The following is a 25,215-nucleotide window of genomic DNA, read 5'->3' as shown; positions in this document are numbered from 1 at the left end:
AATCGCCAAAGAAGGGAAGCGGATGTCCAACAAGGCAACCAAGATGGTGCAACAGACAAAGAGTCAGGTGATGAAGACTGCTAGAAACCTTGGAGGATATGAGGGCTTGATCAATCACTCTCAATGGGCAAGTCTACACAATTGGTGACCGGCAAGGGAAGTGGTGTCGCGCAACTGTCGGGATCGGCTCGAAACCTCAAACGATGGGTATTTGAACACCTGTGATAATGCTTTCAATTGCTGGTTACTGATATATGCATCGGAAGTCTGTATGATTCTATTCTATGGATCTAAATGATACGCCTAAGATGATCGATACATTCTGGACCGCAGCTTCCGCTACACCTTCTGCAATGAATCAGCAATCGTTTCGGGGTGGAGAGCGGTCAGTTCTCGGAGTCGCTCGTAATTGGAGCATCGGGTGTCGATCTAACCAGGCCAGGCACATCACCGATAATGCCTTGAGCCCAGGCGTCGATTCGTTTCTCCCGTCGAAAGGGAATCACGTGTTCCCTCTGGAACTCGTCATAAAATAGGCAGGCCTCCTTGTTCGCATCGGACATGTTGCCCAGACTCTTCCATTTCGCACGGTATTGAGCCTCGTCATCGCTCTCGTCAAGGTAGTCGTCGTCACTGAGGTAATCGTTACCGGCGGTTCCGCCGTTGGCCCCCTGATCTGCGGTTCCGCCATTGGCCTCCTGATCTCGGCCGCGCGAAGATCCGCCGGTTTCTGGCTCAGGAGCTTCGTGTATGGTTGGTGATATGTTGACGCCATTTGTAAGAGGGGAAGATGAGCGCGGCAGATTCCCCCAGATTTCCGTGATTTCGACGAACTTCGCGCCGCTAAGAACGGGACGTAAGGTCATGGTGAATCTGTTTCGTCCTGCTTGCTGATCTGCGACCATGCTCCGAGTTTGTTCATCCAGATGCTTCAAGATGCTATAAAGATTACGGCGTGCCAGCTCCCGCTGCGAAGGCACGGGGTGCTGCACGTCCCATTCTTCGCCGCCGACGCTCTCGGTGAATTCTTGCAAGATGCGTCCTAACGGCAACGAATTGCCGTGGTCCCAGCCTCGTACTGGTACCACCATATATAGGCGTCTTTCCTCTGTGTCCCACCGGAGAAATCGGTACTCCGTTCCAGCGACTACCAAGCCCATGGCACAGCCGTCCATTAGAAGGGCTTTGGCGGTGTAGACCACGATTTGCGCCATAGCCTGGATATTCGACGTAGCAGCAGTCGTCGGATGGGTGCTGAGAGGTTCGTTCTAACTGCGAAAGACTCACTGTATTCCAATTCATCCTGGGCTTGCTCTTGATGATCATGCAGATTCTGTCCATCAAGAAGCCGGAACGGTTCCTAGCAATATAGGAGAGTACCCAATCCGGCTTATTGTGGTTGACCGGGATGAGAGCTGCTTAGACGGAACACATGAGTATTAGGCTACGCGACGCGTTCCTGTCGAAAAATCTACCTGAAGTTTTCACGGCTCCGCCGCATGTCAAGCTGTCGATGCTATCACCATATACAAATGGTGTATATTTCTTCCGTTCTTCAAGATCAATCGAGGTCACAAAATGCAAAACCCCGACGGTAAACCAGTTGAATAGAATGCTCCAAAAGAATCTTGTACTGGTTTCGGACCCAGGATTGGGAACCAGAACGGGGAACCATTCGAGGAATGCTGCCTCAGTTCCCATGGAATGACCCCTCATTGGATAGTCAACATCGAGAGATATATGCTCTGAAACAAGCGAGAAAGGCGCGATCAGCAGAGCAGCTCGCGGGGGGCTGCCTGTCCCTAACTAAGTGAGACTTGCCATTGTCGAGAGGCGCATCATCGGGGTCCGACATCGATTGTGGTAAAGATTGTACTTGAGCTGGTTGCTGCATATATCTGTCCAACGTAGGTCAAATAATAAAAGTCGACATACAGACTTCAGGGAGAATGTGTGACCAGGCGAACAACTATGACAGGTAACGCGGAGATGCGGGCCCGACTCACGATTCTGGCGTTGTCGATGTCGTGATCGACGCCGACGGGGATCGGAATCCTTGCTGATGACGTTCGTTTGGAGCGAGCTTGTGCATCCAAGGGGTAGCTATCAATCCCATTGCTCCAATACCGTTCATGAGGAGCTCGCCATCGCGGTCACTTACGGATGGAGAAGAAATCGAGGCGTTCGAGATTACGGATCGCTGTCGAGCTCGATAGGTGTGGCGTAGGCTAGGTTCCAAGGCCGGTGTCGGTTTGACCGCGACAACGGCTTTGTTTGTGGTTGATTGAGTTGGGTTCAGGTAACTAGGGGTAGAAGAGGAGGAAGCAATAGAAGCGATTGCTTTGGCACGGGGAGGGCTGCGTCGAGGTTGCGGGACCGTGTTCGAGACAGGCTGCTTGAGACCCTGGTCGGAAGCCATCTTTGGTAAAGTATTCAGGGTCAAAGCGTCAGCAAGGAGGGCCCAGACAGAGATGGATGAGTATGCCTTTTGTTTTGGAACAATCGCCTTGTTAACAGGGATCTTATCTTCGACCTGCACGGTGTTGAAAGGATTCAACCCCAGCCGCCGGGATTGAAGCGTCGGCCTCGTACGTATGAGAGTGCCTCGTGTTTGGGCGATTTATGGTATCCGAGTGAGTTTTATGAGTGGGAGAAGACTTCCCTTTTCCAGCTTTTCAGGACTAGTACTGTACGAGTTGGGGGTGATCAGAAGAGGTAGGTACAGGAGAGAGCTGGTTTGGCTTTCGGCGCTGACCGGCAAGTCGCGCGCCTGTCATACTAGTACCACTACTCGCTACTCGTACATCATAAGATTCATATATCATACAGATCGAAGATCTCAAGATCTAGATGGCACATCTATCGGTTTTGACGTATATCCACTCGGTCCGCTTGCTATGCCTTCTGCTCTGCGCGGCTCTGCAACGCCCTTTCACGCATCTTTTGTCCCATCGCATCGGCTTCTCGGCTATAAGGCGATTTGAGCCTGATGGTGCGACCGAATTTGAAGAAGATGAATGGCATAGGCGCACAAGCCAGAGCCAAAAAGGCGACTAGCGTGCCCGCCCAGTTGACCCCTGGAAGAGAAGATCGATGATCATCAATCGACAAAGCGACCGCGTATCTCAGGGTGGTCTCGTTCTTACCCAGGTTCGCATACATGTTCGTAACGAACAGAGGAAATACCGTCCCGAACAAAGATCGGATGATTGAATTCGCTGCCAAAACCGAGGCCGCATACAGCAGGTAGGAATCGACCAAGTAGTTCTAGTGACGTGGTATCAAATCAATTGGATGCAGACACAGGTCGCAGTTGATGGGTACTCACGAGAATGGGCAAGAAGACCATGACCATGCCTGCGATTAGGTCAGACATGTCAGAACTCGTCACAAGCGAGTAGACCGTTTTACGCACCCATCCCGAACGGCGCCGAGCATATGATCGGTGCGATCCAGTGAATAGACTTTGGTGAGGCAGTCCATGCGAATGAGAACAGCCCCTGCGGTCGCTCAAATCGGGAGAAGTCAGTCTTTGTTGACATTACCTATTCAGAATCGACTAGTCTCACAATGCTATTATGTGTAAACCAAAGTCAGCGTCTGCAACCTGACATCGCCCCGTTTTCCGACGTGACTCACGGCAACAGCAATCCCCCGATGAGCGCAGGCACTAGACGCTGCTCTGGCGGTAACCACCCTTCGGCATCGTTCCTCCTGCTGTACCTCGGATTCTCGATGAAGATTGTCCATACCAGAGCGAGGAAGAAACCAACAAGGATCCCGAGAAACGAGAGGCCACCAATGCCAGGAGACCACCCCCTTTCTTGTTGGAAAACGATTGGGAAAGCACCGAAGAGCATCTACGACGGGAAACGATACGGTCGAGCGGGTCAGGTGATGATGATGAACATTCTGCCCGAATCCACTTACGTAGAGGGTTCCGTAAACGATGGCAAGACTGACGGCGCCAAGCTTGTCAGCGCAAGTCCAGCCGAAGACATGTACCGCCTCGGACTTACTAGAGCGAAAGCAAAAAGACGATAGGCTCCCGAAACAACAGGACCCAGGGTTTCGACAACGCGTTCTTGAACAACTGCTTCGGTTCCACCTTCTTAGGAGCGCCCTTGTAACGGTAGACATTCCCGGTCACCTTGCTAAGTAGGGCAGCCCGCCGATTGAGCAGCAAGGGTGCGTACGTCTCGGGAGTGATGAAGAAACCGACGACGGTGAGACAGCCGCTGAACATAGCGATTAAAGCGGCAACCCATCTCCAACCTCCCGTCTCGCCGAGGAAGCCTCCGATCTTGATGTACCAGATCACAAGACGGGTTAGCCGAAGTCCCGAAAGATAGCTTCGCGCTTGATCCACTCACGATAGGGCCGACACCAGGTCTGTCACGGCAAGACGACTCTAAATCAGTGAGGGATAGCCTCAAATGACATGTCGATTTTACATACCCAAGAAAGGGAGCCGACGCAAAGACAGCCATTCCAAGGCCACGTTGCGATGCATTGAACATATCTGCCACGGTCCCTCTACATAAGACCAATCAGCAACACAGCGGTCTCGGATGTCAATCGGACTTGAGCGACCCACCCCGCATTCGTAAGAGGAGAGCTTCCCGCAGTACCACAGAAGAATCTGAGGATGATGAGCGTCCAAATGTTTTGCGATGCGATGACTCCCCCATTGAAGATGGTAAACAGGATGTAGGTGAAGATGAACTGTGCCGATCACGAAAGACGTCGGTTCATCAGCACGGGCGCAGGTCGACTAGCGCGCGCTGCAGATGGGACGTACCAGGTTACGGCGGCCGTAAAGCTCGCTGCAAGGAGCCCACATCAAAGGTCCTTTGAGCGAGGAGGAGCCGAGACGATAGCGATGTGAGAAGGACTATCTCGTAGGCCTTTGACTTGTGCTCATGTGCTGCAGACTCACCCACAACGAAACCCAGAACGAAGCCCGAAGTCACCATGGTGTAAGCTTGCGTCTTGTATCCAGGGCTGTGTGAAGATCGAACCGAAGATTGTAGTATTGGACGGACGATCAGTAAACGAGATCGGTTGATGAGAGGTTCAAAGCTGAGACTTGCAAACTCTCCCGAATCGAGATCGTAGCGGCGGATCTACCCAAACGATCACTTGTCAGTGGGAAAATCGAGAAAGGAAGCGCTCCATCCGGACTTACAGTGTGCTGCTAGCCATGGACACGGCTAGAGTCGCAATCGCCGCCGTCAAGGTGATCACCCATCTGTTGTCGAACAGAAAATGCATCAACTCCCGGCCCCATGGCAGACCTTTGACCCTGTCGTCCTCGAACGAACTTGTAAGGGGTAGCCCATGTCATTGGATTCTCCGCATCGTCATTAAGCCAATCTATCAAATACGGATCGGCTTCCGTGCCCTGACCCGGGTATTCTTGCGATGCGATCCTGCTGAATGGGGTTATGTTTACTTTCCGTCTCCAAGGTCGAACCTTGAGGGTGTGATCTTGACCACCGTCAACGGCCATGTCTGAAGGCCTCTTTTCCGGAGGAGGTGTGGTTGAAGTTTCCGAGCTCATGTCGAACCAGAGACGAATCGTTGAACGCTGCTTTGTGAAGCATGATGGCGGTCATGTGGCCACTACTACTGTTATTGAGATCCCCATTGATTCTATATATATTTCCCCTCCCTTCTCCTCATAAAATCTAGATCACGACCGATCAAGGGGGGCAGGAGCAGGAGAGCCCAAGTCGGCCTGTCCGGCAGCCTAAATGGCGCGGCCAAGCGATTAGGCCGCCGATCTCAGCATATTTAGGCTGCCGGTACTCTCCAAGTCTGCGACATGCCCCAAACAACAACGGACACTTGCCGTGACAGTGAGAAGCGATTAATAACCTCGTCGGCCGACAAGGTAGAGAGATATGGTGTCGGTTGATGCAAGGTAGAGAGAGGCAGATATCTATGTTCTGGGATTACAATATTAGACGCGGAGAGTACGGAACCGGGACCCCATGAAGAACAACAGAGAGGACTATATTACACCATGCAACTCTAACTCGGTCCATAACCTGCAACGGATCCCCAGCTACAAATCTCATACCCTACAGATCGCTAATCATACCCCAACAGTTTGGCCAATCTCGATCCGGCCCTATCGAATCCTTCGCCCTCTTCCAGCATTAAATAGCTCATCACCTTGTAAGCGACGACGACAAAGACCAACAGCCCGAGCTTGATCATCCGTTCGGTATTCGCCGGCAGGTAAGGGTTCTCGGCCGGGTTGATCTTGTTCCTGTTCAAGGACGACGAGGTGGAGGGTTTCTCGCTCTTGCTCTTCTCTTCGACAGCGACGCTAGCGGCAGGCTCGTTGGCACCGGGGACGTGACGCCGTTGTTGCAACGTGCCCATCGTCGATGATCCAGCGGACCCAGCGGGAGTCGTCGAAGGCGAGGGAGGTTGAAGCAGGCTAAAGATCCGGGTAGATAGGCGGAACGACGTGATGGCCTCTTGTACGAGCTCGGCTATAGTGCGCAGAATATGAATCTCGATCAGCTTCGATAACATAAACGCAGCAATGCCCATTCCAATCGCAACCAAACAGGCGGGGCGGACTCACCTTTCAACGCCTCATCATCCCCGACGTTCATATCCATGCAGTCTCTGAACCAATTCTTGATCCCCTCGACCTTCTTCTTCCTCTCATACAACGTATCCCCACCCTCCCCTTCCTTGCCTCCCTGTTTATACACGCTCACACCCCGCCCGTTCCCTTCCTCGTCGAGGTCAAACTCGTAAAATGCCGTGCCGCCCGGAGGAGGCGGCAGAGAGTAGACACGTCGGATCTTGGCGGCGACGAGTTGCCCTCCAGAGAGATCTCCTAGGTAACGGACGTAGGCGTGTGCGAGCAGCCGACCTGGATGCGGTGAGGCCGAGGTGGACGTCAGGTGGTCCGTAAACGCTTGGAGATCCGAGGGAGGAGAGGTGATGATATCCCTGACCAAATCAGGGGTGGGAAAGGGGATCGAGTCGAGTTGTCTTTCAGAGGAAGGAGCCGGGATGTTGAGGTAGTCGAGGTAATAGATGATATCCTCGGCCAGACCGTCCGAACGACGGAGCATCCGACCTTTTCCCTTTTCGTCGCTCCATAGCGCGTACAACGCATCGACCGATCCGTCCGTCGAACTCGAAGTCGAGCCCCGAGCGACCACCTCGTCCAGCTTGTCCTCCAAGACCCGGTAGACGACCCAGAGAAAGACCAAGTACCTCACGTATTCGCTCAACTCCAACGTCCCCGTCGCCAGAGCGATCGCTCCGGGAGAATGTTCCGCGTCGGCATGTGCGATCTTGGTTCCCGATTTCAAGAGGGTCGAAAGGGGTAGCGAGAGGTCCAAGGAGGAAAGGTCGGCCTGGGGTGCGGTGATGATCGGTGTAGAAGACTGGGCGACAGGGGTAGGGGCGTGCATCTCGACCATCTCCGGGGGTAGGACGATGGAGGGGGTGGTCATCCCGGACGCGGGACCAGTGGAGGATGCGTTGCGGTAGAAGGCCGGTTTCTATCGATGTGACGGAAAAGGGAACCAAGTCAGTTTATCGGGTTGTTCCGAGAGGCGAAAGCTGGGGATATTGTGTCCGGGTCGTGCTTACACTGGAAGCCATGGCGGATTTATCTCCTATGTGATGAATGTACTATGTATGCAGTTGGTTCACAAAAAGTCGACAAGAGTCTTTGGAAAGATATGTTTCGACGCGGTCAAGGTATATACGACGATAAACCTTAGATGGGTTGTTGACCCGAAGGTCGATTGCGTGCTTCCTCTCGTTGCTCGTTGTCTGATAACAAGTGTGAGCCTTGGCAACCCACGCGCACAGGCGGACATCAGATGTAACTATTCAATGTCCGCTTACCCCCTTACGTCACGTCACTCCCTGGCAGCGTCGATCGCCCGAAATCTCGACTCGGGGTTGGGTTGACTCGAGAGAGAGAGAGCAAAAGTCAGGGAGAGAAAGTTTAAAAGAGAGATAGAGATACCTCGATCATCTTCGCATCTCAACCTCTCTTCCATACAGACATACGCCTCGCAACCATGTCCACCTTCGGTCACCTCTACCGTGTTCACACCTATGGCGAATCCCACTGCCGATCGGTCGGTGCCATCATCGACGGCGTGCCTCCCGTGAGCTCTCATTTGATCGCAAGCAGATTTCTTGCAAAAAGCTAACTTTAACGAATCTCTATCATGTTTCGATGATCTCAGGGCCTCCGCTTGACCAACGAGGACATTCAGACTCAGTTGTCGAGAAGACGACCTGGACAGAGCGATTTGACCACTGCTGTGAGTTCCATACGTTTATAACGAATTTACTCGCCTCCTAGCCCGCAAGCTAATGCCTTTCGTACGTGCTCACATCCTCAGCGAAACGAGTATGACACGGTCGAGATTCAATCCGGAACCGAGCACGGAGTCACTCTCGGAACACCCATCGGTCTCCGGGTCATGAACAAGGATCAACGTCCTCACGACTATGCCGAGACCGACCTCTACCCCCGCCCTTCTCACGCCGACTACACCTACCTCGCCAAGTACGGCGTCAAGGCTTCTTCCGGCGGTGGAAGGTCTTCGGCGAGGGAGACGATCGGACGGGTCGCCGCCGGTGCGATCGCCGAAAAGTACTTGAAGGAAGCCTACGGTGTCGAGATCGTCGCTTTTGTCACGAGCGTGGGCAAGGTCAAGATCCCCTTTGTCGAAGCGGACGAAGAGGAAGGTCCCCTCGGCAAGGAATACGTCGAGCTAATCAACAAGGTTACTCGGGCCGACGTCGACGCTCAGCTCTCAAGGTGTCCTCACGTGGAGACGAGCGAGCGTATGGAGGAAGCCATCCGAAAGGCCAAGTCTCAAGACGATTCTCTCGGAGGTACCATCACCTGCGTGATCCGTCGCGTGCCACACGGGCTGGGCGAACCTTGTTTCGACAAGCTTGAGGCTTCCCTCGCCCACGCCATGCTCTCCATCCCCTCGACGAAAGGGTTCGAGATCGGTAGTGGATTCAGGGGGACCGAGGTACCGGGAAGCAAGCACAACGACATGTTCATTGAGCGTGAGGATGGGACTTTGGGAACGGCGACCAACTGGAGCGGTGGGATTCAGGGTGGAATCACCAATGGCGAGGACGTCTACTTCAGGTGAGCCAGGCCGTCGTCGTCGTCGTCAGTGTCGTCACCAATTTGTGCTAGCGACTGACGCATCGTGCATTTCAACCACGACTCGTCCTTGTAGGATCGGGTTCAAGCCCCCCGCGACGATCGCACAGGAGCAGAGCACCGTCAAGTACGACGGGTCCGAGGGAGTCCTCGCCGCCAAGGGTCGTCATGATCCTTGCGTCTTGCCCCGTGCCGTACCTATCGTAGAGACCATGGCCGCTATCGTCCTCATGGAGTGAGTCCCCCCTCTTTACTCCTCCTCGAGGCACACGTCCTTCGAACTCGAAGCCCAATCACTGACGCATGCTCGGTCGCTCCTTCCTCGCTCGCAGTGCCGTCCTCGCTCAGAACGCCAGGACCGCGGCTGCCGCCCTCTTGCCTCCTCTCACCCACTTGCCGCCGACTATGGTCATTCCGGGTAAAAAGACGGTCCAGGCCATCGAACGTGGCGAGAAGGTCGGGCTCATCGGGGAAGATGGCGAGGCGCCCGTTCTAAAGGGACAAGAGGCCGAAAAGGCCGTCGTCGGGAACAACAAGTCTGGGGACGAGTAGCGAGGGGCGAGCGAGCATGCAGGACGGTCCGAAGCTTGTAGTCCCTTCAGGATATCATCGTAGCACCTTGATATGATATAGATTTCATACCTGCTTCTTCCCTGTTGTCGAATACGCGAGAGGTGTACGATCGATCAGTCTGGCGAATGATGGGTTTGAAGCCGACTGTAACATAGTCATAGATAAACTCGACACACGACATTCGACAAGCGCTCGAGAGAACTTTGCCAGAGAGCCGGTAATCGTGGTCGATCGACTGGTTGGAGTCTGGATCGCTTTGCAACACAGGTTCGGTATTATCGAAATGTTGATACAAGGTGATCGGGCTAATATAGTTCGTACAAGATAGAACGAAATCCGCTCAACCCCTGACCCTTCCCCTTCCGTCGAACATCCTTCCCGTACCCCTCTTGACCGGACGATCTTTTCGACCTTCCTCGTCTTGCTCTCCGTTGTGGTTGTATCCGAAGCACGAGATAGGGAGAGGGGACCGGAACAAGAAACGAGAAGAGAAGGAAGAAAGAAACTATTGATAATTACCGTATCGGTGACCAGAATCAGCCTCGTAGTCCTCCTGTCCTCTTGGATCCCTCCTATCCTCTTGTACCTCCGCTGCGTTGACTATAGCAGAAAAAGGATGGTCAACCTACAACCAACTAACCGAGAAGGGAACTCGCCCTTGACGTCTTCATGTCCTTCTTCGTTCCATGTCCTCTTCCTCCGTGTCCTCTTCCTCCATGTCCTCTTCCTCCATGTCCTCTTCCTCCATGTCCTCTTCCTCCGTGTCCTCTTCCTCCGTGTCCTCCTCTTCTTGGCTTGTCTCGATCTATAGCGGCAGAGAAGAGGTACTCAGCCCACAACTGACCGACCGAACGGGACTCGCCTCGAAGATCTTCGTGTCATCTTGAACTCCTCCTCTCCGTGCCCTCCTCTTATCCTCCTCTCTGATCCTCCGCTAATCCATCCTCCTCTTCGCCTCGCATCGTTCCTCCCATATCCCTATCTTCCCGCCCGAGTCCCCTTCGTATTTCCCCCGAGTCCTCCTTGATGCGCATCGATCTCTAAATATGGATGGTAAACTATCTCGTCCGAGGGCGTGCTGGGGTCCCGCTAAGGTGACGGGGGTACTGAGAACCCCGAGAGGTGTGCCGAAGGTGGTGCTAAGTCGAATCCGAGTGCTATATCGAGGCCGAGTACTATCTCAAATCCAGGTCGAGCTAGCTAGACTGAATCGAGCAGACGACGTGACAGTAGCGAGCCAGTCAGTCACCCACATGATACGATTGGGGGATGGACGGACCGGATGTTCACTCACAAACAAAAAGAAGAAAGATGCGATGGCGACGTGAGCGTTCAACGAGGTTAGCGGTACTGACGAATAACGTAGGCGAATCCTGAAAGCGAGGTGAATGAACGGAGCGTCAGTAACCAAAGATTGGCTGTGCGGACACCGAGAACACGACCGGAAGCCAAAGGAGAAGAGACGAGAGCAGATTGCAAGAGAAACAAGAACGAGGAAGAACCCGATGGCTATGTTGTTTGCGATGACGGTGGTCTATGTGATGTCGAGTCTCGAGTGAGAAGGATGCGAGGATGCTCGATGAGAAGAAGAAGAAGAGGAGTAGAGGGGCAAGAGAGATGGCGGTGGGGTGGAGCGGTTTATATAGGAATCTGCATGGCGAGTGGCGAGAGGTCCGAGGAGAGAGAACGAGGAGGGAGAAGGAGAACTGGGCCAGCCCGGATCACGGGACCAAGAGATGGCCGCCCCCGCTTCCATTTGGTCGCCCGCCAAGCGCGATCCACCGCTCTCTATCCCCGATAAATGCTGGTGTCCAGCTCTTGCATACCTGTCTATAGGAAAAAGGCATGCAAGACCACACCCTTGGATCGCTTCTCACATCAAACCAAGTGAAACCGGATCTTTCAAGCTGATGGGAACTGATTTACATGGTAGACGAGCTGTGAGAACATTCTTTTTCGCTTGCATAGACTCATTGTACATAACAAGAGGCCACTAGACATGCTAGACACCGGCTCCTTGACAGTTTTCCGCCCTCACAATCACTGGCAGAGACGTTTCGAGTACCATTCGAACCTCAGGCTGTCCGCTGTCTGCATGTTCGAGGTCTGACGCGCACTGAACGCTATCCGGGAACGTCGAAACGTTCAGGGGATCAGGGCGACGCTTCAACCTTTCCGACCGGCCGAGTCTGCATTCGAAGCCATCCGCGGATCGTGTTTCCATCGCTGGAATTCGGGCAGTTCCATGGTCGAGCCATTCCGTAAACTTCCGTTCTCAACCCCGCCATGAGATTTTGATCGCTTAGAGCGAGGTGAAACGTGAATTGATCGCGCTTAGAACAAATTACGTAACCGCGGCAGGCGCGAAAGGGAGGGGAAATCGAGAACAAAAGAGAGATACTGATCGCTTCCGAAGACAACAAATTATTGATCAAAGAAGATGCCGGATATTCCCTCCGGTATATCGGTATAGAGACTCGCTACGACACGTGATACGGCTAACTCATTTCCGACTCGCATTTCCCTTACGTTTGACAACAACTTAAAACCCGTCTCTCAATACCCGCATCATCCCGATGCTGAGAGCGATGAGCGTGAGTTGTAATGTCGAGATGTCGAGGTTGGAGTAGTATTGCGCCGTTGGTCTAGTCTTCGAGGATCTCCCCATCCTCGAGAAGCTCCCCCTCCTCGAGATCCGCCCTTTTCCTCCTCTTGTCCGTATTCTTGTTCCTGCGATGAGGCCAGCGTGGTGTGGGATGTGAGTTACGAGGAACACGAATTAAGTATGGGAGCTGGGACTTCATGTTGACTCACTGGTTCGGATCGACTCCTTCACCCTGACCAGTACTGTTGGACCTGTTGTTGAGACGGCCACCGCTCCCACTGCCCGAAGACCTGGGTGGCGTGTCAGCAGAATGCCTCTAAGTAGAGTACTAGACTCACTGGATGGCGTTGTTCCCTCCGGCAACATGGAAAAGACGAGAAGCCAAGCGAGCTGTAGCATGTGTGTTGATATGTTAGGAACTTAAAAGAGCGCATCTGCCGGTGGATGATGTGGATGAACATACCAGCAGACGCCATCTGTTCCTGAAGATACTCTGCGACAGCCTTTCCCTGGCTCCTCTGTTCCTCTTGTAGTCGCTTGCGAACAATTTCCTCGACGATTTCCTCGATTTTCGCAGTAGGGATCGTGTTGTCGGCAGTAGGGATCGTGTTGGCGGAAGTCGTCTTGCCAGAAGTCGTCTTGTCAGAAGTCATCTTGTCGGACAAGTATTTCAAGTCGTCACGCATATTGTCGACCAACTCAGGGAGATATTGGAGATCCTGAACTTCGTGTTCAAGATCCTGCACTCGGTGCTTGACTAGTTGGACCGTGCGGTGCAGGTGAATCTCGTACCAGTGGGGCTGCATGTCGATTGAAAGAGTTGGTATGTGATTGTCAAGAGAGTGTAGGTGTCTAATGTCGAGTCCCCGGTTTACAGGTGTTGTATTTCCGAAGAAGCAGCGGTATCTTTTAGCGAATAGGTCGTCGATAGGATCGGTCTAATCAGTCTGGATCGAAGCAGGCAGTGAGTGCGAGCGGAATGTAAACAAAAAATAAACGTGTTACGTGTTGCGAGCTTCCCCGCTGGGTGCGCAAACAGATACCGCCAGGAAATATTCGAGTACTGCTGGATATCAAGTCGACCACTGCCTTAACACTTGCATCAATACTAAATCACAAGGTGATCCTTTGAATACAGTTGATATCACAAGGTGGTCCTTCAAGATTGAAAGTGGAACGTGCAAGTATACATGTTGTGATATGCCAATGTCATATCCGTGTCGAGCCGGATGTTGAGGAGAGAAAAGGAAACGTATGATCAAGGCAGCCTGCCTCTTACTTTACGAATTCTAGAGTGTCTCCTGTACGAAGGACGAACCGAATCGGCAGCTAGGCTCAAGGCTTAACAACGAGCCGGTCTTTAAGAACGACGTAACTGGCGGGGCGCCATCGACATCCGATTTCATCACACAAGGTTAGGGTTAATCCTAAATGCTAGACATAGCCTCGTTCCTCGCAAGAAACGTTCATGTCAAGCTACAGCGTGATGTCACCTATAATATGCTTCATATATAATCGTACACTGCGCCGAGATCGATCGTAGGTGAAAGGTCGAGGACGCTCAATACCTTGGTTTCGAGCGAAGCCTTTATTAATTCCGGTCCTGCGTTCACGCACGATTGGCCTCCCGCACCAGATAGTCTGGCAATGTCTAACGCATGCTAGACATGCCACTGAATCTCCTCATCGACTTGATTGATTGATCGATCGGCTAGTCCTGATCGATTCGGCGACTCGATCGCTAAGTTCCGTAAGGCTCTTGGTTGTCGAAGTAATTCATTGATAGAAATGAAGACCATTCATTGAGACTAGTGTGGGCAAGCCAGTCAGTCCCGATCCGTCAGACTAAGACACCAGTACTGACTCGAATCCACTCGGGGCTGCGTTCCAGAACTGATGCAAGGGCTCGAACGATTGGCCAAACTGCTCCACTGGAAATCCCGTCTGAAAGGTCGCAAAGTTCATCTCTGGCGGACTTTCGTGAGTGGGGACGCTTGCTGAGGCTCCGTTCAGACGGATGGAGGAGGCCTCGTATGCTCCAGAGCTTGCTTCAATGCCTGTACGGTTTCGACTTCCCGATGATTGACCTTGTTTCACGGGCCAGCTTGGTTGAGAGATCGTGAAAAGATCCAGCAGTATATCCCTATTAGGCTTAGGTCAGCAGGACGCTCTGTCCAACCATTATTGCGATACGCACTTGATACGGGCGCCTCGTCTAAACGGTATTGTGCAAGAGGTCAGAATCCCAGACAAGACCGATCACGCGGACATGCTCACCCGAGACTGATCTCATCCAGAGCTTGAAGACAAGTCTGAATGTCGCTTTGTGCCGTAATTTGAGCTTGTTCAGGAGCATCGCTGGGGCTGGCAGGGCTGGCGTAAAAGAAGAATAGTCTCATGATAGCACTTGCAAAAATCGGCATCGCTAGAGCGTGATGGAGAGCATGTCGATTGGCGAGGGTGCGAGCTATACGACAGGAAGTTCGGGCGGCTTCATCACAGATCCTTGCCGACTCGATCCCTTGTGGGTCAGGTTGCCGCAAATCGATAGGCAACAACGGGCGGTGAAGGAACACCTAGCATACGGAATCAGGATATAAGCCGGTGCCGCCTGAAACGATCAATGTAGTCTCCACTTACCTGAAACTGAGAGGCAATGCCTTCGAGAACTCCGCTCTGTATCAGAAAGCCAATATCAGAGTGCTTCCCCGACCATCTTAGGTGTTGAGGGAGATCATGATTCCGCCAGGACTGCAGAGCGAGATCAAAAGTCCGAGCAGCGGAAGAGCTGTGGCCAACCCGTTCGTTCCCGCTATTCGGGTTGCAGCGCTTATGAGCGAAAGAACAGTCGCTATCAGTCAAAAGCCGGGACGCGTTGCGTGACCGCAACATACCCCACTATCAATGGCGATCATAGCATGCTTCTGTACTTTGAGAAGGTTCAAAAAGAACGCCAACTTGCTGGGCTTGTCGCTTGGTTGCTGGAAGTCAGTGGCGATATTCCCGGTATCCCAAAACTCGTCGTCAATGTCCGATGGCAGGTTGAACTTTCCATCATCGAGTCTGGATTACCGGTATAGGCAATGGCAAGTTGTGATCAGCTGTGAACAGCTCGGTGCGATACGCCTGTACATACGCTTCTAAAGGAATCGCCATCGGTCGGCCCATGACCTGAGAACAGCTTCGATCGAAGTACACCAAGCACCAGAGTGCCCGCTTGTATAGCTCGAGCAGAGTCCTATCGTTGAAACGCTCTAATCCAGCCGTTACATGCAGACCGATATCCTATAGCATCAAGTCAGCGTCTATCGGAGAGCAGCTTCAGAGTCTGGATCATGCAACTCACGATGCAACTTCGAATTCCAGCGCCTGCGTAGAGCCACGCCTCGCTGTAATTTTTCCGCTGCACAAGGAACGCTGTCAAAAGCTACCACCGAGTTGTTATTAGAGGTGCTTTGGAACGCGGCGCTGCCTAAACGCCGCTTCGTGTGGGGCCCGTACTCACAGCATCGGCTTGAAGTTGCTCTAGAGTAACGGGATTCGTCCCGGTAGTTGATGTAGATATGACGGAATGTATATATTTCCATCCTGAAGAATGCCGAATGGACACCTGCGAATCTGCAGGAGTCTGTCGAGGCCAGTACACCTCCGGGTCATCTACTCGAGATGCACCCAGGGCAAACACTGCGAGGCATACTCGAGCGAAGCCGCGATCATGACGCCACCGCAGCGCCCAGTAGTCTCTTTTGAATAGTATTCGATTCAGAATGGGGACTATTGAGTGAAGCCAGCACATAGACGTAACACCGTATTAGTCATTCCCTTGAGGCGCGTTCCGTCTGGACGTGAACCTACCTGTAAGGTTCTCAAAATCGAAGTAAGCTTTGATGAGTTGTTCTGCCAGATCCTCGTGAGGCCAAATGGCGTAATCGATGGGGCTTGTCTGCGGGTCCGCGAGCGTTTCTTTCTCCCACTGCGCCGTATAGGTCGGCGGCTGGAATTTTCCTAGTCCAGTGGGCGGGAGTTCTTGCAAGGCGGTCGCTTTCTGTTGTTGCATCCAGTGGAGCATGTCAACCCCGCCTACAGGACTTGGTGTAAGCGATGTTTGTGCGGTACAGTCAATATCACCTACTGCTTCGGCCGAAGTAGCGTGATGCCATCGGTTCATTTCGACCGATCGAGTTTCTTGCAGGATCTGTTGGCAGTCTGCCAAGGTCCTTCGTATCGTATTCGGTTCTGTAATCCCCTGTATTCCCTGTATATCCTGTATTTCCTGTCTGATATTGCTCCTTGGGCTGATACGAAGTGCCATCATCTCGGCTAGATTCCTGCTTGGGTTTCCGGGTCCGCTTGAGAGGCGGTACTCGTTGAATGTTCAAATCTTTGAGCTGCTGATTGAACCAAACCTGATCGAAGTCATCACGGTTCAAGCGAGGGCCCGTCAACCTGAAAAGTTGATCTTCGGTGTGGTTCTGCATCGACGATCACATGGTCAGCCAGTGGCGCAGACGAGGACGATGACCCTTCCTGTGCCCACGTACCTCTCGAAAGGCAGCTTCGAGTCGATTGACCTGGAATTCCAAAGCGTCGATATAGCTGTTTGGAGGATAGGATCAGAGAACTTCTGGCGTTTCCTCGATCGAACGTTACCGAGACTGACCCGGCTGGTGGACCTCTTCGTTCAGAGGCTTGGATATAGGTACACTGTACGCCGTGAGCCCGGCAATTGGAGCAGGAATCGTTTTCCGAAAACAGACTTCCATCGCACCGAGCCTGTAACCATTGCAAGAAGCATCAGATCCAGTAAGTGATCTGCAAAATGGGTATCGAAGAGACTTGCTCGCTTCTCTGAACGTGGTCCGGGTTCAGTAATTGGTAAGTGTCTGGCAACTGCCTATGTGTATATCGCGATTACTAGACTAGCTCACTTCGACAATGGTCACAAGCCCGCTAACGGCCCACCGAAGATCCAATACGATATGCAGATTAGACGGACTGTCTTCTCTGAATGGTGTCAAGCCAAAGCGTACCTCTCGTTTTCGCTTCTTAGCCAGGTTTGTGTGACTTGGAGACGAGATTGCCTCGTTCGAGCTTCCGGGATAGCTCATCGTATGAATGCTTCTTGCGACAGAGGGTGGTAGCTTGAATCTCTAGGTTTTTTGATCTATCGTATGAGCTATGGGTGATTGTAAGCTGTATAAGCTGTGAGCTTGGCATGAAAAGCTATATCTAGCTATCTAGAGAGTGCACAAGGAGTGATCAGTTGCTCGCGTCACTTTCCCGACCGACCGGCGGCCGGAACACAACCGGATGCTTTCGTGAGCGTCGGACGCATAGATGCCCGTTTCGTCTGAGGAAACACCCGTCGCTTCCCTCGCTTTCTCCCGGCCTCTAATCTGACGTCTCCTCTCCCTCCTGAGTCAGTCCACATCCTTGTCAACCCGTCTGGTGAAGTGGTTGATTGCGCAATAGATGCCGTCAACATCTTGCTTCTTGGTGTTGACTTGGGTGTATGTTGTCCCCCTCCTCTATTCTCCTTCTCTTGTTCCCCTCGCCTTCATTGTTGCCATTCTTCCTCTTCTGCCTGATCTGTTGAACAGGCCGCCCAAATGCTCGAACAGTGACTCTGAGGTCATCGGGGGTGATGTCCTTCTTGCAATTGCTCTTGACACTGTCGATGTTCTTCCTGGTATCCTTGTCGACACGCTTGAGGTTGTTCTTCAATTGCCTCTCGACATGCTGGAGGTTGTTCTTGGCATTCCTCTCGATGCCCTTGCAATTACTTACCTGGGAGAACTTGACGAAACTGTCGACGGCTGTCTGGGTGTTCTTGTTGCCCTTCTTGAGCTCCTTCACGTCAGATTCGACATCCTCTAGGTCTTCCTTCATGATCTCGATCTCCTCCTTCACGTAGGCGACATCCTTCTTCACATCGTCTGATTTCTTCCCAGGTCCTTCCTGAGGCTCTCGTCGACCTTCCTGAGGCTCTCGTCAACCTTCCTGAGGTTGTCTTCGAGATGGTAGGTCCAATTTGTGAGATGACTCAGATCCCCGTACACGCCTCTGATGTCCCTTCTCAGCTCCCTGAGGTCGTCGACAATCTTCTGGGTACTCTGAGAGCCTTCTTTGAGCTCCATGACATCCTCTTTGATGCCCTTCAGATTATCAGCTCATTGCATGCGGCAAGAGAACGCTCAGCGCACAAAGTCAGGAATGATAAATAAGCCTGACATGACTTTCGGAAGTGCGAGTACAGACATGGTGTGCAATGCTACATTCGTGATAGGATCTTTTCGTTCGATGCAGGGTGTAAGGGGTGTCGTTGAATTGTAGGGAGAATTCGTCTGCGCTCGAGCTGTCGAACGTTACGGCGGCGCTGATGGTCATGTTGGCTTCCTAGCAGGTATCCTGAAGCGCGACAAGACCGATCAGCATCGATTCGCGATCCTACACGCCGCATAGATGAGACTCACAATCAGTCGGTTCTTTGGGAATGGCATGCCTCCGCTGGCTTGCTCCCACGTTGACTGGAAACCGCAGTACGTTAGCCCCATTCCGTTAATATGCCAATGCATCTGATTCCTTACGATATTTGGATTGTTATATGCTGCGCACATCCGATTGGACGACGGAGCGTGATGATATTAGCAAAAGTCCCGATAGTGCAGCGAGCAGAAGAGGGACGGGGCGTGACTGACCTTCTATATATCGCTCGATATACGCAGCTGTCGGGTAGTCTGGGGGGTCGCATCCGATATTTAGTTTCGACGGATCCTCTGTGACATCGAATGAGGGTATGGTATATGCTTTAGTTAGATCTCGTCATGTCGTTGTAGCGGGTCCGCGCGGAATACTTACGGTACACTCGCACGTAATCGATCAGCATGCTATAGTCCGATTAGTGATTCATCAGCCTGGGAACTCATCCTATCGGAAGGCTTTCAATACGGACGTCGTTGGCCAGAGCGATTCCAAGCCCTCGTAATCGATGGCACCGAAATTAGGCGAGATACCTGAGGAGGGGGAAACGGCATCAGTTCGATTGCGAGTAGCGTCGTGTGAACACAACTCACCCAAGTTTATGATGAGATACATGGGCTCGACCGGTATCTGGCGGTAGCCGATCTCGGCGGCCGCATTCGGACCGAGGGCTATGATCTCCAAGAGATCAGACGAAAGTCTTTCGGTGCGACGTGCATATCGCTCACCTCCCGTCCTAATCGTCCATGACTTTGCGCCATCGTTGACCCAGGTAATATATCCATCGCTGTGAAAGAATCGTTATGATGAGCAGGATGCTCCCCGAACACTTTCTGGACTTGACTAACTCTCCGGTCGCATATTCGAAACCATAGACAGACATGCAACCAGTGTTACCGGTACTGGAAAAATTCCCGATTAGCTAGATGTATCGTCAAGAGACAACGCCTGGACTCACTAGCAATTCTGATCGGTGATCGCGTAGGCTGAAGTCGCTTGCTGATAGTGCCCTCCTTGATAACTGTTCAGATGCACGACTTCGTCGTCGTAGATCTCATAAGTGGCCGACGTGTTGATCCACTCATAATAAGGATTGAACGGAGCCCATTGTGCGGATTGAGAAACCTGATAGCGATGAAAGGACGGCTATTAGCGAGAGAAGGGCTAGGCCAATCGATTGAGGAAGAAATGACTTGCATGTCCCTCTCGCGTCCATTGATCGACCTGTCATTCGAGAAGAAGAGAAGATGCATGGGTGAATGGCCTGATCATGGGTCACAGGTTTCCAGTCCCATCCTCACCTGCGCTTCGATCATGTCGATCTCCGGAGCAGACCTGCCAACAAATCCTCCAGTCGTGCTGTTTCGTGGACCGGGATGCGTCTCATCGTCGGGACATGTACAGGCAGACAGCCGCTGTCCAGGCAAGTAGGAGAGTGTATAGTTGTACGCCTCTTCACCAGAGGTGAAAGCAATTTCGGGCAGACCTGCGATATTGGACATGTGCGCTCAGTCACCACGACGCTAGGTTTTCTTGCCGGGTCCCAACCATGCTCACCATCTTTACTCTGGTTCTTAAGGGTCCCGACGTCGCACTCGTTGTAGCTATATGGCCACATGCCGTCAAGAGTTCCACCGTATCCAGCCCTTCCCACTGTGAACAAGTTCATGATTCCCGATCAGATTCCCCGCTCGCTTGACCCGAAGAAATAAGGGTTTCTACTCACGATTCCCAAGGGTCCACACTGCCGGCCACAACCCATAAACGCTCGACGTCCCGGGCAGACTGAGGCTGGCCTCAAAGTAACCTCCAGTATAACAAAACTTGTTCCACGTAGTCATCAGTCCTCCCGAATAATTCAGATTGTGATTCGGGATCTTGTCGAGCGTGATCTTCAAGTGTCCATTCTCGGTCGTGATCATCCGAGGATCGTACCACTCGAGGTTGTTTGTCGACCAATAATGCTGATCCCCGGCTTCCCAAAAGGGGTCGTCTCCGGGCCAGAAGGTCCGCCCTTCCTCGTTGAACTCGTCCGAAAAGACCAGGTCCCACTCTTCGCCCGTTTCCAGACTGACGTGTTTGAGAGCGGATTCGGGGGTGAACCGATCGATGAGGGAGAAATGACCCGGGATCGTGGGTACCTGCCCCGTTCCATTGATCCCGCCTGTATTGTACCCTCCCACGGGTCCCGCGTTCCCCTTGCTCCGATCGACCTGACTCTTGACGATCGGCCATATTGCAAACAAGGCCGTCAGCCCCAAGATCAGGAGAAAGACGCATCCAAGGTTCGAGATGGATCTCAGGCTCAGCATGTCACGGATGGTCCGTTTCGCCCCCGGCTTGTACCGCGTATAATCGGACCGTGCGGGTTCGTGGAAATCGTCGTCCGGTTCAGGACCCAGTTGATCCCATACTGCAGGGTCCAGTGGCAAGGAGTATCTACCCCCGAGACCTTCGAGACCTCGTGCGTTGATTTCTCTTCCCATGGTCAACCTGGCGTCCAGCGTCCCTAGGGAGATCGAACTCCCGGTCGCTCCCGATTCGTACTCGTCGACCCCGAGGAACCTGGTCTTGCCCTTTCTGTCGCCCCTCTGTCCATTCTTGCTCATGCCCCAAGCGTCCCCGCCGAAGGGAGCGTTCGCATAATACCTCTCTACCAGACTGTGTTCTTCCGACACTACGCTCGAGGGTCTGCTCGGTCCAGCTTCGGGATCGCTCCCGATCACGAACGCCGGCTCGAGCGGGGGTCCTGCTCCAGGCGGCAAGAGGTGCGCCGTCGACGTGTCCGGTCCGGCCGTATATGTCGACCGATACGTCGGCGCGAGAGAGGTAGTGGACGACTGACGTGAATCATCGAACGAGAGGTCTTCAGGACCTGTCCCGTAGATCTTGTTCAGGTCCCTTGCTGCCTTGCGTGGACTCGGTTCGTGAGGGTAAGAGACGGGTGGATAGGATACGGGAGGTCCGGCGTTCGGACTGGGTTTGTTGGATGCATTTCCGTTCTTGAGCGGGTAACCCCTAGAATCAAAGCCGGTCTCACGATTTGAAGCCCCGGTAGGTTCAACCGTCGATGTCTGTCGACCGGATAGTCTCGACGGGTACGTCTCCCTGACCGTCTCCATCCTCCCATCCCGACCGACTTTCCGCTTGCCCGTCCCCCCATCATCGTCACCACCACCACCATCTCCCTTATGCTCGTATCCAGGAGGAGTCGGGACTATCGAACCAGTCGGCGGGGTATTTGGCGAGGGTGACAACCTCGATCGCAAGTTGGACAAGGTGTTGACGATCGGAGAAGCGGCGGTAGAGAATCCCCTGGATGGGGTTTGGAGCGGATGAAAGTTGGGCGATCCCGTTGAAGGATGATCGACGTGGTCATTATTGTTGTTTCCGATTCGACTGGCTGTATTGGCAGCGGTGCTCGTGGTACGATCGACCTCGGGTTCGAGAGGGCGAGGGGTCGGGTTCGGTCGTCGGGTCGAGGTCAGGTCCCTGGTAGGCATGGCGAAAGTCGGTAACGGAACGAGACCTGCTCCTGCGTCTTCCGTGGGATGTGTTCAGACGCTAGAATCTGGAGCGATGTCGTCAAGTCATACAAGTCATGTCGAGCTGGTGCTAGGCATGCTAGGACGGATAGGTAGATGTGGGCGTGTGCTGTGTATGTTTTGGCTCTCTCGAACAACATTTCTCACAAATCTTGGCATGCCCATCGTCCTTCTTGGTGGGAATTGGGTGGTTGCGCGCTAAAATCCAAAGATCCCATCGATCAAGACAGGGACAGGCAGAGGCGAGCAAGTTTGCAGCCGAGGTGACACATGACGCGTGATGCCGGCATTTTCTTCTTTCCAGAGGGTCATCCATCACAAGACGCTCAGTGATTAGCGATCAGCGATATCAGCATTCATCTTGTGTTATGAGGTAGCAGTGTATTTTTTGACCTTTGGCTACGGGACGTCGCAATTGATAACTGGCGATACTGGCCGACTGTTTCGCTTCCTCGGGGGATCGACCAGCTCGGGACGGTCCGACGCGAGCGATCGCGTGGCCGATCTCTGCCGAAGACTTATCCGCGTTTCATAGTGAGACAAAAGCCCCGGGGCTGATGCAAATTCCAGGCTATGCGAGAGCGACGGGTATGATAAGGAGAGGGGGAGAGAGAAATGATCGAGTTTCATGATGATCAATGACGCCCCCTATCGATAGAAGACAAGACGCCTTCTTCTCTTTGTCGTCACGTCGTCATGAAAGGATCCCTTTGGATCTCTTTTTCCCCCTTCTTCGACGCGTAGAAAGACGATCAACCGACGACAGACGACAATCAATCCAAAGGCACGTCATCGGACATTGAAGGGAAAAGTGGGGGACGCCTCTCTTTCCCTTTCATCCTCTTTTAGGGTCGAGTCTCTCCTTCTTCTCCTTTTCCTCCCTTTCGCCTTCTCACCAATCGTCCTCGCGATTCGCCTTTTTGTCGACCTCAGACTCGCCATTCAACAGGATCTGCACACAAACAACAGAATCGCTTTAATCGACAAACCTCTCCTCGAATTCAGATGAACACCTTTTCCAACCACTACCGGTCAGAACCAGACCTCTATCAAGTACCCCACTTTCCGACTCCCCCTCAACCACGTCCGGCTGTCATAGACTGGCCACCCCCTTCACTGGAGAAACCCACCTCGAGATTACAACGCATGATGGCACCGACGAGGTTGCTGAAAAAGACGACCAAGGAGACGAAGGAGTTTGTCGGGGTCACGCCTTCGGGAAGAGGAGTCAAGGTGACCGCAGGCAGGGTGGACGAGATCTTTGGGAGTAAAGGTGAAGGTGAGTCGTGGGCAGTCTAGTCGATAAAGCAGTGTCGATCGAGGTCCTTTGGGATCAGTCTGATGAACCCAATCTTGCGAAACTACCGGTCCACGATCACTGGCTGACATTCAATCCGCCTCTCTATCTCTTGCAGTACCCCAACCGACCCTGACCTCACAGCTATTCCCACACCCGGACCAGAAACCTCTGCCGCAAGAACCCATAGAAGAGTCCCAAGGAGGATACCAACCTCGCGGTCCTGTGGAGAACGACATGGAAGGAGATCAAGCTGGAGATGGGAATCCAGAATACACACCCAGCGCCCGCGCCAAAGTCCTCCCCTGGGTCACCGAGATGCAACAAACTCCCCCTCAAACGACTTATCAAACTCCTCACGACTCTTCCACCCAGTATCAAACCGCCGCTTCACACCACGATCCCCTTTCTGCAGCCGAGTACGCTCGGGCGGACGGGACAGGCCAGATTGAAGGACCCGGGTTCGTGCGGCCTCCTCCGGGGTTGAAGAAGCGGGACACGTGGATCGAAGAACAGAGCCTGGAGAGGGAACGGTTGGCCCGCGAGTATGAGGGAGAGAATTCGTTCGAGAGGGACCAAGACGAGAATGATGACGATGAAGATGGGCGAACGAAAGGAAACCACGACGACGGCGGGTCGGACGGAGAGGGGGACTCGACGTCACAGCAAGGGAGCGGGAAGGAAGGTGCCAAAGAGGCAGGGAAAAGGGAGAAGAGGAAACACAGGCATCATCATCATAAACACGGGAGACGACATCACCATCGACACGGACACGGAGGTGATAAAACCAAATCAAAGTCCAAGTCGCGGACCACGAAGCAGTCCAAAGGGGCAGACGAGGTGGAAGAGAAGGAGCAAGGGGATCGGTCCCATCAGGAGGACACATCTGCGACTCGAACCCCTACTCAGACGGGACGAAGCGCGGGATTGGCTTCGGATGTCATGTCCAGGGGCGCTACGAAACCTGGACAAACGCACCATTTGCCTTCGGGAGAGGGACTAGGCATGTCCGGTTTCATCCCGGGTGCCCAAGGTCTTTCGCAAGAGCAAGGTCAAGGTCAGCCAGAAATCGGTCGAGGTCAACCGGGGTTCGGGCAGTCCCAGGGTCCGACGGGACAACCGGGTACATTCTACCAAGGTGCTCCGGCAGGAGCGGGACTCGGTATGAGCGGTATGCCATGGGGTCAAGCTGGCCAGCCACGTCCGATGGAACATAATCTGGGTCAGCCTTATGGTCCGGTTCCTCCTCCCAGTCAAGGTCCAGGCGGACTCAATCAAGGCCAAGGCTTGTCGGACCCGTATCATCAAGGTAATTTCCATCCGAATTACAATATGGCTGGGCAAGACGGACAGGGGGGTTTCCAGTACGGGGCGCCGTTTCAGGGGATGAGCCAACCGGTGGTCTACCCGGTCAACTTGCCCATGCCCGGCACAGCCTTTCCTGGCGATAACCCCGCAACTTCCAATAACACCCCACCCGTTCCAGATTCAAGGTCGGCAACCGATCCCGAGACGGTCCAGAGGGAACAAG

The 25,215-nt window shown here is 53.2% G+C and overlaps 7 protein-coding genes across 7 annotated transcripts; 2 read left to right on the top strand and 5 right to left on the bottom strand.

The window, feature by feature from the left end:
- Nucleotides 1–218: 218 nt before the first annotated feature.
- Nucleotides 219–2,688, bottom strand: HD553DRAFT_315883 (uncharacterized protein). Its single transcript, XM_046180542.1, has 6 exons — nucleotides 2,162–2,688; nucleotides 2,007–2,083; nucleotides 1,822–1,898; nucleotides 1,476–1,745; nucleotides 1,288–1,415; nucleotides 219–1,217 (listed from the first exon to the last, which is right to left on the bottom strand). Exons 1-6 carry the CDS (start codon nucleotides 2,417–2,419, stop codon nucleotides 387–389), a joined length of 1,641 nt encoding a protein of 546 aa, XP_046034446.1. The 5' UTR covers nucleotides 2,420–2,688; the 3' UTR covers nucleotides 219–386.
- A 90-nt stretch (nucleotides 2,689–2,778) lies between these two features.
- On the bottom strand, nucleotides 2,779–5,671 carry HD553DRAFT_315878 (major facilitator superfamily domain-containing protein). The gene is made up of 15 exons (XM_046180541.1): nucleotides 5,325–5,671; nucleotides 5,189–5,251; nucleotides 4,940–5,004; nucleotides 4,802–4,851; nucleotides 4,598–4,725; nucleotides 4,459–4,536; nucleotides 4,374–4,392; nucleotides 4,020–4,303; nucleotides 3,931–3,958; nucleotides 3,640–3,860; nucleotides 3,570–3,573; nucleotides 3,416–3,500; nucleotides 3,329–3,357; nucleotides 3,147–3,267; nucleotides 2,779–3,077 (listed from the first exon to the last, which is right to left on the bottom strand). The coding sequence occupies exons 1-15, from the start codon at nucleotides 5,561–5,563 to the stop codon at nucleotides 2,896–2,898; spliced, it is 1,596 nt and encodes a 531-aa protein (XP_046034445.1). The 5' UTR covers nucleotides 5,564–5,671; the 3' UTR covers nucleotides 2,779–2,895.
- Nucleotides 5,672–5,911: 240 nt separating this feature from the next.
- Nucleotides 5,912–7,949, bottom strand: HD553DRAFT_336543 (uncharacterized protein). The gene is made up of 4 exons (XM_046182240.1): nucleotides 7,919–7,949; nucleotides 7,630–7,827; nucleotides 6,602–7,538; nucleotides 5,912–6,506 (listed from the first exon to the last, which is right to left on the bottom strand). The coding sequence occupies exons 2-4, from the start codon at nucleotides 7,639–7,641 to the stop codon at nucleotides 6,097–6,099; spliced, it is 1,359 nt and encodes a 452-aa protein (XP_046034444.1). The 5' UTR covers nucleotides 7,642–7,827; nucleotides 7,919–7,949; the 3' UTR covers nucleotides 5,912–6,096.
- On the top strand, nucleotides 7,945–9,909 carry HD553DRAFT_351678 (putative chorismate synthase). The gene is made up of 5 exons (XM_046183634.1): nucleotides 7,945–8,159; nucleotides 8,241–8,318; nucleotides 8,400–9,166; nucleotides 9,261–9,419; nucleotides 9,517–9,909. The coding sequence occupies exons 1-5, from the start codon at nucleotides 8,070–8,072 to the stop codon at nucleotides 9,734–9,736; spliced, it is 1,314 nt and encodes a 437-aa protein (XP_046034443.1). The 5' UTR covers nucleotides 7,945–8,069; the 3' UTR covers nucleotides 9,737–9,909.
- Nucleotides 9,910–13,665: 3,756 nt separating this feature from the next.
- On the bottom strand, nucleotides 13,666–17,683 carry HD553DRAFT_315870 (fungal-specific transcription factor domain-containing protein). Its single transcript, XM_046180540.1, has 16 exons — nucleotides 17,393–17,683; nucleotides 17,291–17,312; nucleotides 17,203–17,210; nucleotides 17,023–17,135; nucleotides 16,904–16,958; nucleotides 16,495–16,834; nucleotides 16,218–16,442; nucleotides 15,868–16,136; nucleotides 15,709–15,789; nucleotides 15,499–15,647; nucleotides 15,257–15,425; nucleotides 15,003–15,191; nucleotides 14,640–14,938; nucleotides 14,560–14,577; nucleotides 14,227–14,505; nucleotides 13,666–14,170 (listed from the first exon to the last, which is right to left on the bottom strand). The coding sequence occupies exons 1-16, from the start codon at nucleotides 17,468–17,470 to the stop codon at nucleotides 14,104–14,106; spliced, it is 2,361 nt and encodes a 786-aa protein (XP_046034442.1). The 5' UTR covers nucleotides 17,471–17,683; the 3' UTR covers nucleotides 13,666–14,103.
- Nucleotides 17,684–17,745: 62 nt separating this feature from the next.
- HD553DRAFT_336539 (uncharacterized protein) lies at nucleotides 17,746–18,579 on the top strand (the record flags this gene model as incomplete). The annotated part of the gene is made up of 3 exons (XM_046182239.1): nucleotides 17,746–18,218; nucleotides 18,314–18,470; nucleotides 18,524–18,579. Exons 1-3 carry the CDS (start codon nucleotides 17,835–17,837, stop codon nucleotides 18,577–18,579), a joined length of 597 nt encoding a protein of 198 aa, XP_046034441.1. The 5' UTR covers nucleotides 17,746–17,834.
- Nucleotides 18,580–18,962: 383 nt separating this feature from the next.
- HD553DRAFT_275515 (beta-glucan synthesis-associated) lies at nucleotides 18,963–21,154 on the bottom strand (the record flags this gene model as incomplete). The annotated part of the gene is made up of 9 exons (XM_046177907.1): nucleotides 18,963–19,136; nucleotides 19,311–19,375; nucleotides 19,436–19,513; nucleotides 19,571–19,629; nucleotides 19,691–19,744; nucleotides 19,801–19,988; nucleotides 20,144–20,328; nucleotides 20,400–20,495; nucleotides 20,569–21,154. 9 exons carry the CDS (start codon nucleotides 21,152–21,154, stop codon nucleotides 18,963–18,965), a joined length of 1,485 nt encoding a protein of 494 aa, XP_046034440.1.
- Nucleotides 21,155–25,215: the final 4,061 nt, after the last annotated feature.

Source organism: Filobasidium floriforme (genome assembly GCF_021052385.1).
Source record: "Filobasidium floriforme strain CBS 6241 chromosome Unknown HD553scaffold_19, whole genome shotgun sequence".
Taxonomy (NCBI): Eukaryota; Fungi; Basidiomycota; class Tremellomycetes; order Filobasidiales; family Filobasidiaceae; genus Filobasidium; species Filobasidium floriforme.
The sequence above is the reverse complement of the archived record's forward strand: the minus strand, read 5'-3'. Positions and strand labels throughout refer to the sequence as shown.

What these genes read in the sequence shown, in the direction of transcription:
- HD553DRAFT_336543 (XM_046182240.1), bottom strand. An exon ending in GGATGATGAGGCGTTGAAAG is followed by an intron (nt 6,507 to 6,601) that starts GTGAGTCCGCCC and finishes TGCGCACTATAG; the next exon opens with CCGAGCTCGTACAAGAGGCC.
- HD553DRAFT_315883 (XM_046180542.1), bottom strand. Translation starts at nt 2,419, where the DNA reads ATGGCTTCCGACCAGGGTCTCAAGCAGCCTGTCTCGAACACGGTCCCG. An exon ending in CCTCGATTTCTTCTCCATCC is followed by an intron (nt 2,084 to 2,161) that starts GTAAGTGACCGC and finishes TGGATGCACAAG; the next exon opens with CTCGCTCCAAACGAACGTCA. An exon ending in CGGAGCCGTGAAAACTTCAG is followed by an intron (nt 1,416 to 1,475) that starts GTAGATTTTTCG and finishes CCGTCTAAGCAG; the next exon opens with CTCTCATCCCGGTCAACCAC.
- HD553DRAFT_315870 (XM_046180540.1), bottom strand. Translation starts at nt 17,470, where the DNA reads ATGAGCTATCCCGGAAGCTCGAACGAGGCAATCTCGTCTCCAAGTCAC. An exon ending in CGAAGAGGTCCACCAGCCGG is followed by an intron (nt 16,959 to 17,022) that starts GTCAGTCTCGGT and finishes TCCTCCAAACAG; the next exon opens with CTATATCGACGCTTTGGAAT. An exon ending in TGATCGCCATTGATAGTGGG is followed by an intron (nt 15,192 to 15,256) that starts GTATGTTGCGGT and finishes TTCGCTCATAAG; the next exon opens with CGCTGCAACCCGAATAGCGG.
- HD553DRAFT_315878 (XM_046180541.1), bottom strand. Translation starts at nt 5,563, where the DNA reads ATGAGCTCGGAAACTTCAACCACACCTCCTCCGGAAAAGAGGCCTTCA. An exon ending in TCGTTTACGGAACCCTCTAC is followed by an intron (nt 3,861 to 3,930) that starts GTAAGTGGATTC and finishes TTCCCGTCGTAG; the next exon opens with ATGCTCTTCGGTGCTTTCCC. An exon ending in TGGTCTTCTTGCCCATTCTC is followed by an intron (nt 3,268 to 3,328) that starts GTGAGTACCCAT and finishes CCACGTCACTAG; the next exon opens with AACTACTTGGTCGATTCCTA.
- HD553DRAFT_351678 (XM_046183634.1), top strand. Translation starts at nt 8,070, where the DNA reads ATGTCCACCTTCGGTCACCTCTACCGTGTTCACACCTATGGCGAATCC. An exon ending in GGCGAGGACGTCTACTTCAG is followed by an intron (nt 9,167 to 9,260) that starts GTGAGCCAGGCC and finishes TCGTCCTTGTAG; the next exon opens with GATCGGGTTCAAGCCCCCCG. An exon ending in GCCGCTATCGTCCTCATGGA is followed by an intron (nt 9,420 to 9,516) that starts GTGAGTCCCCCC and finishes CCTCGCTCGCAG; the next exon opens with TGCCGTCCTCGCTCAGAACG.